The sequence below is a fragment of the Colletotrichum destructivum genome, chromosome 7, assembly GCF_034447905.1.
Source record: "Colletotrichum destructivum chromosome 7, complete sequence".
In the NCBI taxonomy this organism is placed as follows: Eukaryota; Fungi; Ascomycota; class Sordariomycetes; order Glomerellales; family Glomerellaceae; genus Colletotrichum; species Colletotrichum destructivum.
The window spans coordinates 3,099,961-3,117,025 of record NC_085902.1 but is presented as its reverse complement, the minus strand read 5'-3'; the positions used below and the strand labels follow the sequence as shown (position 1 = coordinate 3,117,025).

General features: G+C 58.5%; 7 protein-coding genes across 7 annotated transcripts; 4 read left to right on the top strand and 3 right to left on the bottom strand.

Annotated features, from left to right (window-relative positions):
- Nucleotides 1–76: 76 nt before the first annotated feature.
- Nucleotides 77–2,341, top strand: CDEST_11489 (Putative proton-dependent oligopeptide transporter family, PTR2 family proton/oligopeptide symporter; the record flags this gene model as incomplete). The annotated part of the gene is made up of 9 exons (XM_062927645.1): nucleotides 77–235; nucleotides 308–363; nucleotides 448–575; nucleotides 664–955; nucleotides 1,026–1,124; nucleotides 1,180–1,429; nucleotides 1,519–1,675; nucleotides 1,766–2,012; nucleotides 2,116–2,341. The coding sequence occupies 9 exons, from the start codon at nucleotides 77–79 to the stop codon at nucleotides 2,339–2,341; spliced, it is 1,614 nt and encodes a 537-aa protein (XP_062783696.1).
- A 222-nt stretch (nucleotides 2,342–2,563) lies between these two features.
- On the bottom strand, nucleotides 2,564–4,388 carry CDEST_11488 (uncharacterized protein; the record flags this gene model as incomplete). The annotated part of the gene is made up of 2 exons (XM_062927644.1): nucleotides 2,564–3,672; nucleotides 3,731–4,388. 2 exons carry the CDS (start codon nucleotides 4,386–4,388, stop codon nucleotides 2,564–2,566), a joined length of 1,767 nt encoding a protein of 588 aa, XP_062783695.1.
- Nucleotides 4,389–6,839: 2,451 nt separating this feature from the next.
- On the top strand, nucleotides 6,840–8,665 carry CDEST_11487 (Putative cytochrome P450). Its single transcript, XM_062927643.1, has 2 exons — nucleotides 6,840–7,958; nucleotides 8,033–8,665. The coding sequence occupies exons 1-2, from the start codon at nucleotides 6,864–6,866 to the stop codon at nucleotides 8,555–8,557; spliced, it is 1,620 nt and encodes a 539-aa protein (XP_062783694.1). The 5' UTR covers nucleotides 6,840–6,863; the 3' UTR covers nucleotides 8,558–8,665.
- A 792-nt stretch (nucleotides 8,666–9,457) lies between these two features.
- Nucleotides 9,458–10,879, top strand: CDEST_11486 (uncharacterized protein; the record flags this gene model as incomplete). The annotated part of the gene is made up of 1 exon (XM_062927642.1): nucleotides 9,458–10,879. One exon carries the CDS (start codon nucleotides 9,458–9,460, stop codon nucleotides 10,787–10,789), a length of 1,332 nt encoding a protein of 443 aa, XP_062783693.1. The 3' UTR covers nucleotides 10,790–10,879.
- Nucleotides 10,880–11,200: 321 nt separating this feature from the next.
- CDEST_11485 (Putative TauD/TfdA-like domain, taurine dioxygenase TauD-like superfamily) lies at nucleotides 11,201–12,917 on the bottom strand (the record flags this gene model as incomplete). The annotated part of the gene is made up of 5 exons (XM_062927641.1): nucleotides 11,201–11,395; nucleotides 11,463–11,710; nucleotides 11,854–12,147; nucleotides 12,272–12,369; nucleotides 12,499–12,917. 5 exons carry the CDS (start codon nucleotides 12,915–12,917, stop codon nucleotides 11,201–11,203), a joined length of 1,254 nt encoding a protein of 417 aa, XP_062783692.1.
- An 887-nt stretch (nucleotides 12,918–13,804) lies between these two features.
- CDEST_11484 (uncharacterized protein) lies at nucleotides 13,805–14,776 on the top strand (the record flags this gene model as incomplete). Its single annotated transcript, XM_062927640.1, has 3 exons — nucleotides 13,805–13,921; nucleotides 14,067–14,231; nucleotides 14,297–14,776. 3 exons carry the CDS (start codon nucleotides 13,805–13,807, stop codon nucleotides 14,774–14,776), a joined length of 762 nt encoding a protein of 253 aa, XP_062783691.1.
- A 186-nt stretch (nucleotides 14,777–14,962) lies between these two features.
- CDEST_11483 (uncharacterized protein) lies at nucleotides 14,963–16,418 on the bottom strand. Its single transcript, XM_062927639.1, has 3 exons — nucleotides 15,989–16,418; nucleotides 15,427–15,845; nucleotides 14,963–15,350 (listed from the first exon to the last, which is right to left on the bottom strand). Exons 1-3 carry the CDS (start codon nucleotides 16,241–16,243, stop codon nucleotides 15,113–15,115), a joined length of 912 nt encoding a protein of 303 aa, XP_062783690.1. The 5' UTR covers nucleotides 16,244–16,418; the 3' UTR covers nucleotides 14,963–15,112.
- Between the last annotated feature and the right edge of the window lie 647 nt (nucleotides 16,419–17,065).

Here is a 17,065-nt window from a genome sequence, read left to right as displayed (position 1 = left end):
GCTCGGGAAGCACGGCTGCCATGCTCGGCGGGTTCAGGTTCGACTATCCACGGCGGCCTACTATTAGACTGAAGCTATGAACGACGACGTCGACACCAAGGACAACATCTCCAGGCTAGATGAGGCGCAGGTGCATCCGGACGCGCCTGTCAAGCCGCCTAGCCCGCAGTGGGAAGGCCTTCGAAGAGTCCCGGACAAGCTTCCCGCTGTTGCGCTGCTGATTTTGGTTGTAGAGGTATGTGTCGGTTATAGAACGTTCGGTACTGAGGAATTTTGCTGATAGTGATGCCTTTTTTTTTTTTTTTAGCTCGGTGAGCGATTCACATATTTCGGGCTGAGCGGACCGATCCAGAACTACATCAAGTGAGTATCTCGTGAATCGATCGTTGACAACACCTGTCTTTAGACAACCTGCAAGAGGCTGTGGCTTACCCCTGTCCGCGATAGCAACCCGTATGATCCCGAATCCGATCTCCCCGGCGCTCTTGGGCGCGGCCAAGCCGTCGCGACAGCGCTGGGCAACTTCTTCAAGTTCTGGGCGTACGCGTCCACCGTCATCGGCGCCGTCGTAGCAGGTGAGTCGTCTGAGTGCCCCGTTCTACATGAGACCGCGGATGACGCGTGTCAAAAAGAAATAAAAAAACTAAGCTGTTGTCCTCGCAGACCAGTATCTCGGAAAGTTCAAAGCCATCCTCGCCGCCTGCGCCGTGTACGTCGTCGGCCTGGTTATCCTCGTCGCGACCTCGACGCCGGCGTCGATCCAGAATGGCGCGGGCTTCGGCGGGTTGATCGCCGCCATGATCACCATTGGCCTCGGCACCGGCGGCATCAAGGCCAACGTCACGCCCATGTGCGCGGAGCAGTACCGCAACTCCCACGCCGTCGTGCGGACCTTAAAGTCGGGCGAGGAGGTCCTGGTCGACCCGGAGCTGACCGTCCAGAGGCTCTTCATGTGGTGAGTTGGGACCTTATCAAGAGAACTATCAGATGTATTAGACGGAAAAAGCTCATGAAAAGTCTCTCAGGTTCTACTGGGTTGTTAACATCGGCGCCCTCTCGCCGCTGATCACCGTCAACGTCGAGGCGCACCACTCATTCTGGCTGGCGTACCTCATCCCGCTCATGTAAGTACATCTTCGCCCAAACAGGGACGTTTTCGGTTGGTTCTAACACAGCCAGTGCAATCCTCATCTCGGCCGCCGTCTTCCTCTCGGGCCAGAAGAAGTACGTCAAAGTGCCACCCGAGGGCTCGGCGATCGTCGACGCCCTTCGCGTGGCCCGCATCGCCATGCGGGAGAAGGGCTTCGAGAACGCCACCCCCTCGGCGCTGCGAGAGACGGGACGCGATGGCAACTACGCCGTCGTCGGCGAGACCTGGTATACGGACGGATACGTCGTGGACGTGATGCGCGGCCTGAAGAGCTGCAAGGTGAGCCCCAACCAAGTCGTCCCCTGTCGGCCGGAGATGATGATGATCGATTTCTAACCCCATTCGTTTGTTTGTTGGCGTGTCCTTAGATGTTCCTCTTCTTCCCGCTCTACTTCGTCTGCTGGATCCAAATCTGGAATAACCTCATTTCCCAGGCGGGCGAGATGGCCTTGCACGGCACCCCCAACGACTTGCTCCAGAACCTAGACCCCATCGCCCTGTGCATCTTTATCCCCTTTCTCGATAGTGAGTCTTTTTTCCAAGTTGAGAAGAAGACGAAGGAGAAGAAGAAAAAGAAACCAGAATAGGACCTCCTGCTGACTCTATGAAATCCAGTGGTGGTCTACCCTCTCCTCCGCAAATACCGCATCGACTTCGACCCCGTCACCCGAATCTTCACGGGATTCCTCTTCGCCTCGGTCTCCATGGTCTACGCCAGCGTGCTGCAGCACCGCATCTACAACTCCCCGCCCAAGAGCATCCACGTCTGGATCCAGGCGCCCGCGTACATTCTCGTGGCGCTGTCCGAGGCCTTCATAATCGTCACCGGGCTCGAGTTGGCCTTTACCCAGGCACCCAAGAAGTAAGCGTTTCCCACAGCCGGGACGCACCTCCTTGAACTCCTCTCCCCCCCCCTCATCATTTAGGGCCATCCATGACTGACAACTTTTTCCAACTTTTTGCAGCCTCCGATCCGTCGTCTCCGCCCTGTTCTGGCTGACTATCGGCGTCGCAGCCGCCATGTGTATCGCCCTTGCGCCCGTCTCCCAGGACCCTTACCTGGTGTGGATGTACGGGTCCCTGGGGATCGTCGGCTTCGTGGCCGGCTGCTCCTTTTACGCGTGCTTCTACCCGGGCCGCAGCAAGCGAAGCCCCGAGCAAGACGTCATAATCGAGGGTAGGACGCCCTGAAGAACAAGAGCATAATAGGTGGTTCTTCACAGCACACGAGGGACTTGGAATGATGACGATGATGACGATGATGTCTAAGTATTCACCGACCAAGAATAGAGAGGAAAAAGAAAAAAGGATACAAAGTCGCCCACCCAGGGCGACTCGGCAATGCAATGAGTGACTGCAGTAAGCTACATTATTTAAGAAAGAATCACCCCGAGCCCTCCCTCCGCCCGCTCTTCATTGAAACCTCGGGATGCGGACGCCGCCCGACGTCTCGGACCGGTGCCCGTCGCTGCTGCTCGGCCGCCGGAACAGCGGCAGCGGGAGGTACTGGAACGTCTCGGGCGTGACGTTGGGGGCGCCGCTCGCCTGCGGGTGCCACGAGTGCAGCGTCGGCGAGAAGACGCCGCTGCTGGCCGTGCTCGCCGTGCTGGCCGTCTCCACGCCCTCGTACCCGCCGCCGCCCCTGCCGCCGCCGCCGCCGCCGCCGCCGCCGTCGGAGCTCAGCGTCTCGGTCGTGCTGGCGAAGCTCTTGCGGTGGTTCATCTCCGGGTCCGGCTCGGCCTGCTGGTGCCCACGGATCCAGTTGAGCCAGTCCAGGACGGGCGTATGCAGGCCGTCGCCCATCATGGTGCTGTCGGGGCTCTGGTTGAGACCGCCGCCGCCGCCGCCGCCGCCGCCGCCGCTGGGGTGGAGGAAGTTGGGCCGCGGCGAGACCGGGGACTGGTTCGTCATGGTGCGGCGGGCGTTGACGTCGCGCCGGCCGTGCCACAGCATCGACGTCACGGTGCTGCGGGACGTCCGGGACGGGTTCCGCGAGGAGGACTTGTGGGATCGGAAGCCGGAGAAGACGCTCGGCGTGGATACCCCGCTGCGGGATGAGCGGGTCGGCCACCGGAAGATCCGGATCGGCGACGGTTGCGGAATCGGCGGCGGGTGCGGGTATCCGCCGAAGGTGCCCGTGTCGGCGAGGGACTGCACGTACTGCTGGGCCTGGGCATACGAAAAGGGCTGCGCGGCGTACGGGTTGACGCGAGGGGTGTCTCCGCCTGGATCACCATGCGGGTGCGGGTGCGGGTGCGTTTGTGCAAAAGGCGGCGGCTGCCGTCCTCCGGGCTGCGGGTGCTGGATCACGAACTCGTCGCCTTCGGCGTTGAGAGCGCGGTTCTCGGTCATCATCGTCGGAGGGCAGGCCTGGTCGATGTGGTCTCGGAAACGGTGGTCCGCGTAGTCGTGGCTGGGGCTCTCGGGAGGGACGGCCTGGTGACGATGGAGAGCCGCCCTCTTCTTGCGGCGGAGGCACCAGTAGACCAACAGCGACAGTCCCATAAGGACCACGATTCCCACTGGACGGCTTTGTTAGCAGATGGCTTAATTCTGACAAGAAGGCGAAGAGAGACTTACACACGACACCAGTAGCGACCAGGGGCCCCTGGTTTGTCGAAGTAGATGTGCCTCCAGACTCCGGCGCCTGCGGAGCCTGTGTTGAGCCGATCGTCCCCGAATTCGTCGTCGAGGCTCTTCCTCCGCCGCCAACTGCCCCCGAACCCTTTGAATATCCCGACTGCGAGAGGAGCTGTGACGAGGCCGCGTTCTCAGCCGCTGATGGCACCGTCTCGGCGGCCGCAGGAGCCGACGTAGTGAGAACGGGAGCTGTGTACGAGCCCGTCGTCCCCGCCGCCGCCGTCGATTCCGGCTGTTGTGCCGCCCCCGGGTTCTGAGCCGCCGGCGTCGACGTCTGTTGTGGTTGCTGCGGCTGCTGCTCCTGCTTGGGCGACGAGGCCGGTGTCGCGGCGGGCTGCTGTACCGCAGGAGCCTGTGTCGTCGCGGCGGGAGCGGCGGCTGCTTGTGTGGATGCGGGTGCCGGCGCGGCGGCTGCCTGTGTCGTGGCCGGGGCCTGCGTGTTCCCCGCCTGAGCGTTCTCCTGGGTTGTCGTCGCCGGCGATGACAGAACCTGGCTGATAACGTTGGCCGGGTCGTTGAGGAATTCGCTGACGAGGCCGCGGTGGAAGAGCTTCTCGACAATGTCGTGCCACCTCCCGTGTGTCTCCTGGTCAGCCATGGCTCATTATAGTCCTCGTCGCAACCGATTATATGTGTGTAGCAAGATGCGTATGTGACAGCGCTGTGTGGTCGATGGTGGTCGGTTCGTATGTCCAAGTGGTTATGTTCAAGCGGGTTTGAGTAAAGACACGCTCGCTTGTAAGTCCAAAAATGTTCGTGGCATGCAACATATACAGGGGGGGAGGTTAGAACGGGGGAAAGCAAGTAGACCACACTCAAAACGAAGGTATTCACAGCCAGGAACGAATGACTGGAGCAAGGGATGGAGAGAGGAAGAGAGAGAGAAGAGAGAGAAAGAGAGAGAAGACGTCAGGCAAGACGAGAAGTTTTCCCTTACCCCTGGATGGCAGAGAGTTGCGAGAGTGAGGGTATTAGTGACAGCCACCCACTACCACCCCCCTCACCCTCCCCTTCACTCTCAACTCCAAGAATCGAGGGTCAATGCGGACATTGGGATGCACTAGCGGTGATGAGGAGGCCCAAGCCATGTCGTTCACTCGACCTGGATCTAGTCTGGAAACGGCACAGCTTCTTGCTGTTCCACCGTCAAAGCATTTGCGTGTCCCCCAATCCCACCGTCAAAGCTAACGAACGGCTTTTTCGACAGTAGCCTCTTCTTCTCCCCTCCCCCTCGAGACCCCTCTCCCCATCTTCGCTTCGTCTGTTATCATGTTGCGGCGGCTGGCGGGTGGGCGGCCTCAACTAGCGCGGCCGGCCGCGAGACGTGGCGCCTTCTATGATACAAGCTAGCAGCCACATCGGAAGAGTCTCGTCGTCGCCGTCCGTTGACGGAGGAGGGCGCTAAGGGTGCGCCAACGGTCCATGCGGCTACGGTGCCTTGTCGGTTTCTGGCATCGGCCAGAGTCTTACAAGTCGGGGTTTCGGGGTGGAATACTTCCACCGGGGTCTCAAACGTCTTGAGTCGAGGATGTGCTGGAAATGGGGAGATGATGGCTTTGTTATATGGTCTATTGGAACCTCGACGTGATTTGTCACAACACCCAGGCGACTTGGACGAGCGTGACGCAGTTGACGTTGCGTGGTGCTTGTCTGTCACTGTTTGTTGCTGGCTCTTGGGCTGCTTGAAGACTCGACGTACGTTGGCCATGTTTTGTTTGCTTCCCTCCAATCGTCGTCTAAACAATGCTTCCTTACAGCAAGCTACCCGTTGGCCTGCATTTACTTACATCTGCATGTGCATGCAGCTCGTCCGATGGTCCCTGAGGGCACAGATGCGGCGACAGGGGCACCCCCTCGACCCGTGTCCGAACCATCATCCCGTCTCTCAGCCCGGGGTCGAGACTACTCGGGGGCCCTTCGCTCGCTTTTGCGCGAGTCCGAGGGTCCTGCTCACGATGGTATCTGCTAGTTGTCACGGTGACACAACCCTCAACTCCGACCTGAAGGTTGACAGTCCACCTGACAGACTGTCACCAGCGGTGGGCGTGGCGTGCGGTGGGCAAGGCCTGCGGGCCATAAGATGTGTCATTTCCCACGAGCAACTTCGAGATCTCTCTTCTGGACGGTCCTCGAGAGGGTTCCCTCATTGCCTTCCGCCTAAATCAGGCGCTGGATAGTGTTGAACGAAAAGATTGTTGCGGGACGGCTTGTTGTGTTGGCTATGTGACTTGTCAAGCCCTGCCCGCAAATAATTACAACCCTCACGAGCAGTGGTGAGCCTGCATCACTCGCCTGAATCCACATTTCAATATCGAATTGTCGTGGAACGTTCCAAATTGCCACCTCTTTTCCTCTTTCTCAGGCAACTCATTTCATCGAACTGCATGTACTACCGACGCCTTAGGTGGGAGTCGGGAATCTTGCCTGCAGCTCTGGTCGCGACTTGCCTGGTGTTGGGATACCGGTGCTGATTTCACATTCCTGCGCAGACCATGGTAGAGAAATGAGCTTGGAATCGTCGAGTCACCTTCACATGCTCTTTTTCGCACATCCTCGTCTTATTCTGCCATGACTTTAGATGCCATGATGCAAGAATCCGGGGTGTAATTGCTAAGTGGTCCTGCTTAGAACAGCATCCAGCAAGACTTCCACCACTCGATATGCACCATCGACAGAACCCTGCCATGCAGTTCTCGACTGGGATGTCCTCGACTAGGACAAATTTTACCTGGCTTATCGGCATGATGATGCTCATCTGGAAATGATTCTCCCCGGGGTAGCTCTGCCGCCAGGATGCGAACGCGTTCAACTGGACCAAGGAGGAGGGGGAGGTTACACGACAGTATGTCCGTCAGTCAGCACCCTCTCTCTGCCAATGAAGGCTTCCGTATTACGGCTCTATGCAACATCTATGCAGAAGCGACACCGCGCTGATTCAGCACATTGCATAGCAACCATACGCCAGCTTCGCTGACATGATATAAGTTATGTGATATACTGTAGTGTAGTCTTATCCAGCCTCGATGAGACTCACTGCTCCGAGGTTCAACTCCGTCTTCCACTCTCTCCAAAAATGGCCCTGTTGACCCTGGCACTGGGCTCTTTGATCCTCTCGCTCGTCTACCTCGCCGTCCGCCATGTCCTCCATCCCGCCAAACCACACGCCACTAACTTCCCCCCGGGGCCCCCGACCATCCCCTTCCTCGGCAACCTCCACCAGATCCCGTTGACCAAGCCGTTCCTCCAGTTCGCCGAATGGAGCCGGACCCACGGCGCCCACGGCCTCGTCGGCCTGCGCCTCGGGCCCAGCAGCAGCGCCGTCGTCGTCAACTCGTGGAAGGCCGCCCGCGACCTCCTGGACCAGCGCGGCGCCGTATACTCGTCGCGACCGTACGTGCCCATCGTCGAGTACGTCGTGCCGCCGCCGGGCGACATCCACCTCGTCTTCATGCCGTACGGGCCCAAGTGGCGCAAGGCGCGCAAGACCGTCACCGACTTTTTGCGCGACGACGAGGTCGACGGCCTGCTGCCCCTGCAAGATGCCGAGTCCTCGCAGATGATGCACGAGCTGCTGTCGGCGCCGGGCCGGTACCACGACCACATCCTGCGGTACTTTGGCGCCGTCATCATGACGAGCGTCTTCGGCACGAGGGGTCGCGACTTCAGCGACGAGGGGAGGATCAAGCAGTTCTTCGCCTGCCAGGCCGAGTGGGCGGGCATGCTGGACCAGGGCGCCGTGCCGCCCTTTGACGTGTTCCCCTTCCTGCGGCACGTGCCGGACGTCCTGACGCCGTGGCGGGGCTGGCAGCGGCGGGCCGCGGCGCTGAAGTCGAAGCAAAACGGGCTGTATCACGACCTGTTCGAGGAGGCCAGGGCGCGCGTCGAGCGGGGCAAGGCCGGGGACAGCTTCGTCGCCAGTCTCCTCCGGAACAACGCCAGGGACGGCTACAGCGAGGTCGAGCTGGAGTACATCACGGGGTTTCTGATGGAAGGCGGGTCCGACACGACCGCCGGCGCGTTCGAGACGTTCGTGCTCGCCATGGCCGCGTACCCGGACGTGCAGAAGAGAGCGCAAGCAGAGGTCGACTCGGTCTTTGGCAAGGGCGGCGTCCGGTCCGAGAAAGCCAGGGCAGACGCGTTGCCTTACCTCAAGGCGTGTTTCCTCGAGGTGAGAGTGCTTCCTTGGGTCAACCAAGCTATGGGCAATTTGTTTCTACCACATGTGCTAACTTATAGGAAAAGACTCTACGATGGCGTCCTGGTTTCCCGCTCGCCATCCCCCACGCCACGACCCAGGACGATATTTATCAAGGGTACCATATCCCCGCCAACACGACCATTCTCATGAACATCTGGGCCATCAGCCACGATCCGGACGAGTACGAGGACCCGGACTCTTTCAGACCAGAGCGGTTCTTGGACGGCAAGTTCGGCACCAGCAGCAGTCGTGAGGAGTCGAAAGAGACAGCAGGGGGGGACCAATCCCGCCGGCCCACCTACGGCTTCGGGGCAGGGAGGAGAGTCTGCGCGGGCCAGCGGATGGCGGAGAACAGCATGCTGATGACCATGTCGAAGCTCCTGTGGTACTTTGACGTCGTGCCGGGAGACCGGGCGCCGGACACCGGTGTGCAGACGGCTTTCAAGGACGCCATCCTGACGGGTCCGAAGTCCTTCGACGTCAGCTTCAACGTACGAGGCGAGCAGCGGCGAAGGGTTCTGGTTGACGAATGGGCCAAGGCGGATGCGTGGCTTCGACAGTTTGAGTAGCATTTAAGTGAGATTTCAGAAATGGGTTGTCTTTACCTCGGGAGCACATGAAGGGTTTACACTGTTATTTTTCTATCATCACATTTAAAAAAACCCCAAAAAAAAAACCCCAATTTCAATGTATATCGTTGATAAAATACACATATCGTGTTGTCAGCCTGCTTTCGTCTGACACCTGCCCCTACTTGCTTTACACCAACGCTTGCTATTCCCAACATGGTGGTGAATTTATTTGACAACACCAAACTGGATAGTATCTACACAAAACTGTGCCTTTAGCCCCGGAGCAGGTTGCGGAATGCGTTGCAGAGGCGGCGCCGGAAGCCGACTAGACCGTGACGGTCATCGGCATATCAGAGCAGAGCGAGCTAAAGCGGCTGGAATGATTCTGGCCTCGCTCACATTGACAAGTGCTTCGGCCTTTGGCTGGCTTGTCCAACACGGGCCCTTGTCGGTGCTGGCCCCCACACCCCATACGTAGTGAGCAGAGACAAAAAGATAGTCTCGGTCCCCCATCCCGAAACATAATACTAGGTGGAAATCGAACATCATGGCCGTCTCCGGCAGGCTAATGCTCTTCCAGAGAGGTTCCAGGCTTGCCCACGTTCCCACGTGGCTCTCCGGCAAGCAGCTAGTTAAGCTTCTCATGTCTCGGTCCTGAGTTTGCCGAGGGGGTGGGAGGTCTGGACCAACCCACCACAACCATGCAATGCAATGCAAATCTTGGGTTGAATGCGGCCACATGACTAGGCGGCGTCTCCAACTCGCCTCTCAAACTCAAAAATTTCCCGTCTTCGAGTCCATCGGATTTGACTTCTTTTCGCTCAATGAACCCACCCATAGAGTACGTTTCCGGACGTCTCGTGTGTATGTACCATCGACTTTGTGGACTGATCCCCGATGGAGATCAACTGGGACCTGATATTTAAAGAGGCCTTCTCTTTCTTCGTCTCTGCCGGGCCTGCACAAGCATATCAGGCCCTGGAAGCAAGCAGACAGCAGCAGCCCGGCATGTATCTCTCAAACACCTTCACCCTCGCGGCGGTCGCGCAGGTCTCCGCCGCCGCAGCCGCATCGTGCCCGGCCTCGGGCCCGCCGACATACCCAAAGGCGACGCCGGAGAACACGGCCTTCATCCCCTTCGTCAACAAGTTCCCCCTCATCGACAGCACCCCGTCCCTCGAGTTCTCCGTGGCGACAAAGTGGTCCGCCCCCGTGTCCGTCCCCTCGGCCGGCATGGACACGGGCTCGACCGGCGTCATGATCGGCGCCGGCCTGCTCGGCTTCTCGGACAGCAACGCGCCCTTCGACAAGAGCCGCCCCGGCAACGAGTACCTCTCCTCCAGCGGCCGCCTCTGGCAGGGCTACTGGATCGACGCCAACCTCACGTTCCGCACGGGCGCCGACGAGCGCGGGTACCGACAGGACGTCGTCACCGCCGTGCCCGTCATGGTCGTCACCGAGGCAAGCATCTGCCGCGCCTGGAAGACGCAAGGGTCCTGCACCGAGGCGCAGAAGTCCAACATCACCATGTGGCCCAGCAACATCCACTACGTCGGCGTCGGCTTCGGCCGCGGCAGCTCCGAGCAGCCGGACGCGCTGCCGGACAAGGTGCCGCTCATCCACGTCACGCAGATCGGCGGCCAGCCGGTCGGCGGCGACATGCACCAGGGCTACATCATCACCAGGGACGGCGTCGAGGTCGGCCTCACGAGCGACAACGCCGGCGGCTTCTGCAAGACCAAGCTCGAGCTGCGGGCCGGGTCCACGCCTACGGACTGGCAGATGGCCAAGATGGCCATCCGCATCAACGACTCGCCCTGGGACCACGGACACGCGCTCTTCGACACGGGCATCCCGCAGGCCTACGTGGCCGTCAACGACGCCGTCAGCTCGCGCGCCAACACGACCACGTCCAAGTTCATCAAGACGCACCCCAAGGTCCTCGCCAGGCGCAGCAAGGTCGTCGTCTGCGTGCCCGACGAGAAGAACCCCATCGCGACCTACACCGTCGTCGCCCAGGGCGCCGGCCGGCCGGATCCGGCCACCATGCAGCCGTCGGGGTTCGTCATGGAGGCGGCGCCGAGCGCGGAAAAAGGGCCCTACATCAACACGGGCAGGATGTTCTACAACGGGTTCGACGCCATGTTCGACTCCGAGTGTGGCTGGTTCGGGCTATCCGAGATCTCAGAGGAGGGCGGCTCCAAGAAGAGGGCCACTTGTCCTGCGTGAGGCTTGGTGGTGTTCCGCTCGAATCTGCGTTCCAAACTGTATAGGTAATTGTTAATAATATCAACTGCGTCTTTTTTTCTTTTCTTTTTTGGCGATTTGTTTTGTTTTTAGAGTCAAATAGAAAAGAAACATCATCTACCATGGACTGCCAGGAACATGAAAGGCATCTTGTTATCTTCTTCGCGTCATCTTCAAACTCTCCTCTGCCATTCCAACATGGTCCTAGATCTGCTGGTCTAAACGATTGATGTCCACAAGGATCTCATTCAGCTGCCTGCCCCCCTTCTCTTGCCAACCACTTGGCAGCCAGGCTTGTTCCCGCGCACGGTAGACGATTATCAGATCGCCAACTAGATCCACTGAACAATGGGCTCGGTCGATTACGATCATGTCAGAACGCGCCCGCCGGCCTTACTCAGAGTCTCTCCGAGGCACACGGGGACTGGACTTTAACAACTCCAGGCCCTCGGGGAAATCCCTGATCCTCCTGTCGTCGTCGTCGTCGTCGTCGTCGTCATCCCACAGAGCAGCGAGGACCTGGCGCGTGCCCTTCCACGGCTTGCGGGAGTGCATCACGGCGTAATTCTGCGCACACGCGAACGCCACCTCGTGTCAGCCACTTCACACTAACAAACCCTCCTCCCCCCTCGGGGCAATATTGCGTTCTACTCACGTCAAGGAGCACCAGGTCTCCCTTCTCCCAATCGACGTCGACGGCGCCCTCCTCTGCGAGCTTCAGCAGCAGGTCCAAGTCCTCGACGTCGATCGGCGCGCCGTCGCCGTAGGTCGGCGGCGGGTGGTACGACCCGTCGTCCCCGCGGAAGGGCGGCCGCGTCGCACCATGATGCCGGCTACGCCCCCAGGCCGAGGTGACGTTTCCAAAGAAGACGGTTGCTTCGGTGGGATTGTGGATCCGAACGGCTGTCATGGGTTTGTTGCTTGTTAGTTCCCGGGCCTTTTCATTTGGTGTACGTGTGTGGAGGAGGTACGGGGAAGGGGGGAGGAGGCATCGGAGGCGATTGGCTGGCCACACTAGAAGAATTTCACGCCGAGTGCTTCCTTACCGGGGACGATGTGCGTCACGCTGATGCTGCCGTCGTCGTGCCACTCGAAGCGATCGCTATGGCGCCGGACCTCGTCCTCGATCTTGCCCCGGGCCGTTGCCTCATCGTCGTCGTCTGTGACCTCTTGGCCGTAGGCCCCGCGCACGCTCGTGCCCGTGTTGGAGACGAGCGGGTTTGGCGTGTAGCGGTAGACGTACTTGACTCCCTTGTTGCGAAGCTGCGAGAGGAACTGGGGTCTTTGGCGAGAGAGTTCGTACGCAATGTAGATGGCCGAGGTGATTGGAGTTGCGCCGCCTGTTTTGAGTCAGCTAAAGTCGATTTTGGATGGAGTATCAGCATTTGAAATAAGAAAAAAGCAACAGCTGGTAGAGATGAACGAATATTCGAATCAGTTGAGAGCGACTGCAGCTCGACATACCAGATTCTGGCAACTTGAGGGCACTGAAAGTCAACCAGGCTGGGTTGATGGTGCTCCATCCATACTCGCTGTGTGGCCAAATGGGCAGCTCTGGCGGGCTTTGGTGCAATGTTAGCCTTTCTCTTTTGCCATCTTGACAAAGTGAACGAGTATTGATCCGTCCTCAGTGTCAAGCCAGCTTCGCCAATGTTGCCTCTCCAAGACATCCCTGGATGACCCAGACTCACCCTTCGTTGGCCGTTTTCACATTAGGCGCCAGAACGGTCCGCAACGGAGGCCGCCCAACCTCGACGTGGGGACGGAAGCCAAAGGCGTGGGCGACTTGGCTGTAGTCGTCGGGCGTCTCGATCGGGAGTCCGCGGATCAGGATGGCGCCCCCGTGGTGCTTGGCCAGACGCGCGGTGTCACCAGACTGCGTGAAGCTCTTGATGGCTTCGACACTTTCCGCGAGGCTGAGAGCGGCTGTCACCTTGAGGCCGAGAGGAAAGGGGGCGGACCACGGGAGACCAAAGGTGGCTGTGTCCTGCTGGCCAGGGACCGCAAAGGGCTCGAATAGCTGCGATGCTTCCGTGTTGTTCCATCGACGTTCTCCTGATGAAGCTGGGGGAGCTTTTCGTGGAGTGGATCCTACTTGAACTGCTGCCATGCTGGATCGAAGTCGGGGTTAGCTAGCCGTGTGCTTCTGGTTTTCCTCTTCGTGTCGACTGTAACTCGATCAGTCAGACCACATGTGCCACTCGAGGCTTTGGGCGAGGCACGAGACGGTTATGTAACGACCCCTCCTGCGATATCGCGGGTTTAGTCAGTCGAAGGATTCGGGGCCTGCAGCCATTAGTTACCGTGACATGTCTTCATCTTGGTGCATGACGTGATAGCGGATCCCATCCTCATGTCGGAGTCCACGCGACGATGTCCTTGTTTGTAGTGGAATAGAGCAGTGAAGGAAGGTCTTAGGAAACTTTCTAGTTTTTTTCAGTTTTTTTTTGCATGCACTACTTGGATAGTGAGTTTGAGCGTAACAATGTCGTCCTGCAAGCTGGTGACATACAGTCAGAGATATGCCTCTCGATCATCAAAACAGCATCACTTGCCGGAAAAGAGCTGACTGCGGGTTGATGTTATGCTACTTCTAGGGAGCCTTGTCTCCATCCAATGTGATAAGAGGCCCTACGCTATCTACTTTACCGAGCCGATGCTGAGAACGCCATCACTGATCGGCATGTCGTGATCTTGAACGCGCCCCAACCAGGCATAGCCAAAGTTGTGGAGAACTCTAGCAGCACTGTCCGTACCGATATACATAATCCGTGAGTCTTCCCGTGCCAAGGAGCAATAGTTTCGGAAACAGCCCGACTGCTACGCATCACCCAACATACACGGCCGTCGTCCTCCTCCAGTTTCCATGCCCAATGCCGCGGGCTCGGGAGGAGACGTGAAACAAGTACAAAGGTACTTTTTGTTCGGATTCCAGTCAATGCCGGGCTTCGCATCTAGCTAGACCAGACAACTCGGGATTACTGACCGTCAAACAAGATGGCCTCAGCACCAGAAACCGGCGTCTCAGGCTTTCGAATGACCCCCTTCGAAAATGGAGGTGCGCCCGCGTCAAACTTTGGCACCGCTGTGCCTGTCCTCTTCCAGGGAACGCTCGTAGGCATCGCGGCCTTCACCGCACCGGGGCTCTGGAACGCAACGGACCCGGTCGAAGCCTGAGGTCAGCAGTTGCTTTGCCTGGCCATGCGCGTCTTTTTCGTGTCGTGTATTCACGACCTTTGCTGACCGTAATCGCAACCAGACGGCCGGCAACGCCGTCCTCTTCTCGCTCGTGATCACCATCTGCTTCATGGGCAGCATCGTCACCAATAGGTTTTGGCTGAAGCCTGCCTTCGCCTTCGGCACCGTCGGCTACGTCACCTCACTCAACGGCCCTGTAACCCAACAACCGCAACGGCAACGAGTGGTACGTCTGCGTCAGCTCGGTCACGGCCTGCGGCATCAAGGCGGGCCCTGTTCTAAGCGGTCGAGGAAACCATCACGCTCAGCTATCTGGAGTCGGAGAACTGGAAGCGCCTCTTGCTGACGGGGCGCGCGTTTGTTTCGGACGTGTCTCTGATGAACCCTCGTCGGAGGATGCTGGGCCCGTGGCGCCGTCGGCCAGGCCGGACTACGCCCGCCACAAGCCGGTCCCTCAACTGGGACGAGCCGGACTTCGGGCGCGGCTGGGCGCTGTACATCACCCTAGCAATTCAGCTTCACGCTATTCTACAACTGCGGCTACTAGCTCGTAGGCTGGATATCGCGGCACCCCAGAGACATCGCGTGTACGAGCGCGGCAAGGGCGCTCTCGAGACTGCTAAACAGTGCATCAACTCTGGGATCAGTTCGACCAGTGCCCCTGCGAGTCTCCATTTGAGTCTGTTCGAGGAATTTGGCACTTTGGCTGCTGACATTTATCTGTACCCCACAGCGGCTTTGGACTTCAACTTTGGTCTGTGGGGTGGGTGAACGTGACACCGGTATACTTTATCGTAAGACAGATTGGTCTCCGGTCATGTTGGTGCCCATGCATCAGAGACTGCTTCCGATGCAGCAGAGGACCAAGAACGGAAAGGAAGATCACATCAAAGACGGTCAGTAGTAACACAAACCAACACTGCGTCAACCAGCGGGAGTCAAAACCAGGGAAACAAATTGTGGAAACTTTTTCTTCTCTTTAGACAAGAAATATCTGGAGTCCACCCACAAAGTCAACTCTGTCAAGGCAGACTTGTCAATATTAATAAAGAGAAAAAGAAATGACCTCCTCAATATTCCAGTGATACCCGTCCCTCCACAAATGATTTAAGGAGACAGGGAGATGCAGCCATTGGCGCTGTCCTCCTGGAAGATACCGGCGTAGACGATGCCCTCGTTGATGCCAGTGGGCTGGTCGCCGCTCTTCGTGATGTCGGCGCCGCCGTTGACGGGCTTCTTGAGGAGGCCGAAGTGGTACTGACCCTGGCCAGCGATGACGTTGGAGACGGCGGCACCCTGGGACTTAAGAGCGGAGTTACCCTGGGAGTAGAAGACCTCGGTGGTGCTGGAGTCGGACGTTAGAATTAACGGGACATAAAGTAGGGAGGGGGGGCCAGGATTTGGGGGAAAAGAAAACGTACTTGGCAGTGAAGTCGAGCTTGATGGCAAAGTTGTGGAAGACGCCGGGGGTGAACTTGGTCTTGAAGAGCTCGGGGGGCGGGCTGGTGGCGACGTTGCCGAAGAGCTGGAGCGTGTCCGGGTCCTCGGTGTTCTGGCCCAGGATGGTGCCCGTCTTGAGGACGATCTGGTTGGTGCTGAAGTCGGCGCTCTCGAGGAAGGCGAGCTGGTACTCGTGGGAGAGGTTGAGCGGGCGCTGGGCGTCCTTCTGCAGGCTGAAGTGCAGCGTCTTGATGCCCTGGGTCGAGGCGTCCTTGCCATCGTTGCTGAGGGGCAGCATCTCGGCGCGGCGGAAGCCGATCTGGACGTTGTCCGCGGAGGGGGCGAAGATGGACTTGTCGTCGATGGTAACCTCGAAGGGCTGGGTCGAGTTGACATCGAACTAGGGGGAGAGGCTGTGTTAGTCTTTGGGCTCCGGAAACTGCCTTAAATATATATATATATATATATATATATTCTTTTCCCTCTTTCCCTCTCTTTTTTCCGACGTCTATAAACGGATGCTTCCAGATATTATTCACTTACCAAGGACTGACCGCCGGGAAGCTTGATGAGGTCGCTGAACTTCAAGCCCTTGCCGAAGACGTTGGCCGTGTTGAAGGGGCTGGTCTTGCCGTCGAAGTCGGCGGCGGTGAAGGCCTTGGGGATGCGGCCGTCGAACTGGAGGGCGCACTGGGCCTTGGCCCCCGGGGCGGCGGCCTCGGCTGTCTTGTTCTTGCCGCCGGTGCAGGCGGCCGCGGCGGCGGCGACGAGAGAGAGGATGAGGGTAGAAGTGTACATTGTTCCTAGACCGGCTACGAGCGAAGTGTGTTTTTTGATGTTGTTTGAACTGGAATGCGGAAAAGAGTGTGGCGATTCTTGGTAATAGCGTCTTTAGATGAGACGAACAGAAGAAAAAAAAGAGTGTTGTAAAAGAACGAAAAAATAGATGATCTACAGAAACTACAGAGTCCGAGCAAAAGAGGGGGGAACTACTATCAGATGGCGGGCAGTCATGTTTATATGTATGCCAGCCCAGCCTCACATCGTCTGGTCTGATGTATGTTCCCTGTCCTGTCATCACATCGTCCACCGGTTAGATTATCTCCGGTCTCTCGTCATCATCCGGGGTGGCCTCTCCCTCACCTCTCTGCGGCCCCTTACTCTCCCGAAGCTTTTTGCTGCTGTCTGGGATTGAATAGGGTTGGCTTGGACTGCCCGTCTCATGGTTCCCCCCCCTTGACACCTGTAACCCGGCGCGCCTCGTCAGGCCCAGATCCGTGCTGTTGGGTTATGTCAGTCGAGTCGGGTCTTGACGAGAAGCAGGGTTGCACCCCGTCGAGAGTCAAATAGACTTTCCGCTGATTCAGTTTCGGAACCACTGCCCCATCGGGTGCGCAGGGCTCAATTCGGCCAACTAGTCCCCTCTGGAGAGAAATGCTGCTGAGAGGAGAAGCCGCGCGAGTCGCGTTAGATTGTTTGATCCACGACAACCTCGCTGGCGAACTCCGGGCTTCCCGGCATCAACCACACGACGGCTCCCTACTCCACGTGGAGGGGTTGCAGAGATGCACTATGTGATGCTCTCGATATTAAGGAGAGTCGATACCAAGGCCGGCTCTT

Excerpts from the sequence above, each read along its gene's own strand:
- CDEST_11487 (XM_062927643.1), top strand. The coding sequence starts at position 6,864 with ATGGCCCTGTTGACCCTGGCACTGGGCTCTTTGATCCTCTCGCTCGTC. Across the intron at positions 7,959-8,032 it reads TCAAGGCGTGTTTCCTCGAG|ACTCTACGATGGCGTCCTGG; the intron begins GTGAGAGTGCTT and ends TTATAGGAAAAG.
- CDEST_11483 (XM_062927639.1), bottom strand. The coding sequence starts at position 16,243 with ATGTACACTTCTACCCTCATCCTCTCTCTCGTCGCCGCCGCCGCGGCC. Across the intron at positions 15,846-15,988 it reads TTCCCGGCGGTCAGTCCTTG|TTCGATGTCAACTCGACCCA; the intron begins GTAAGTGAATAA and ends CTCTCCCCCTAG. Across the intron at positions 15,351-15,426 it reads AAGCTCGACTTCACTGCCAA|CACCACCGAGGTCTTCTACT; the intron begins GTACGTTTTCTT and ends GTCCGACTCCAG.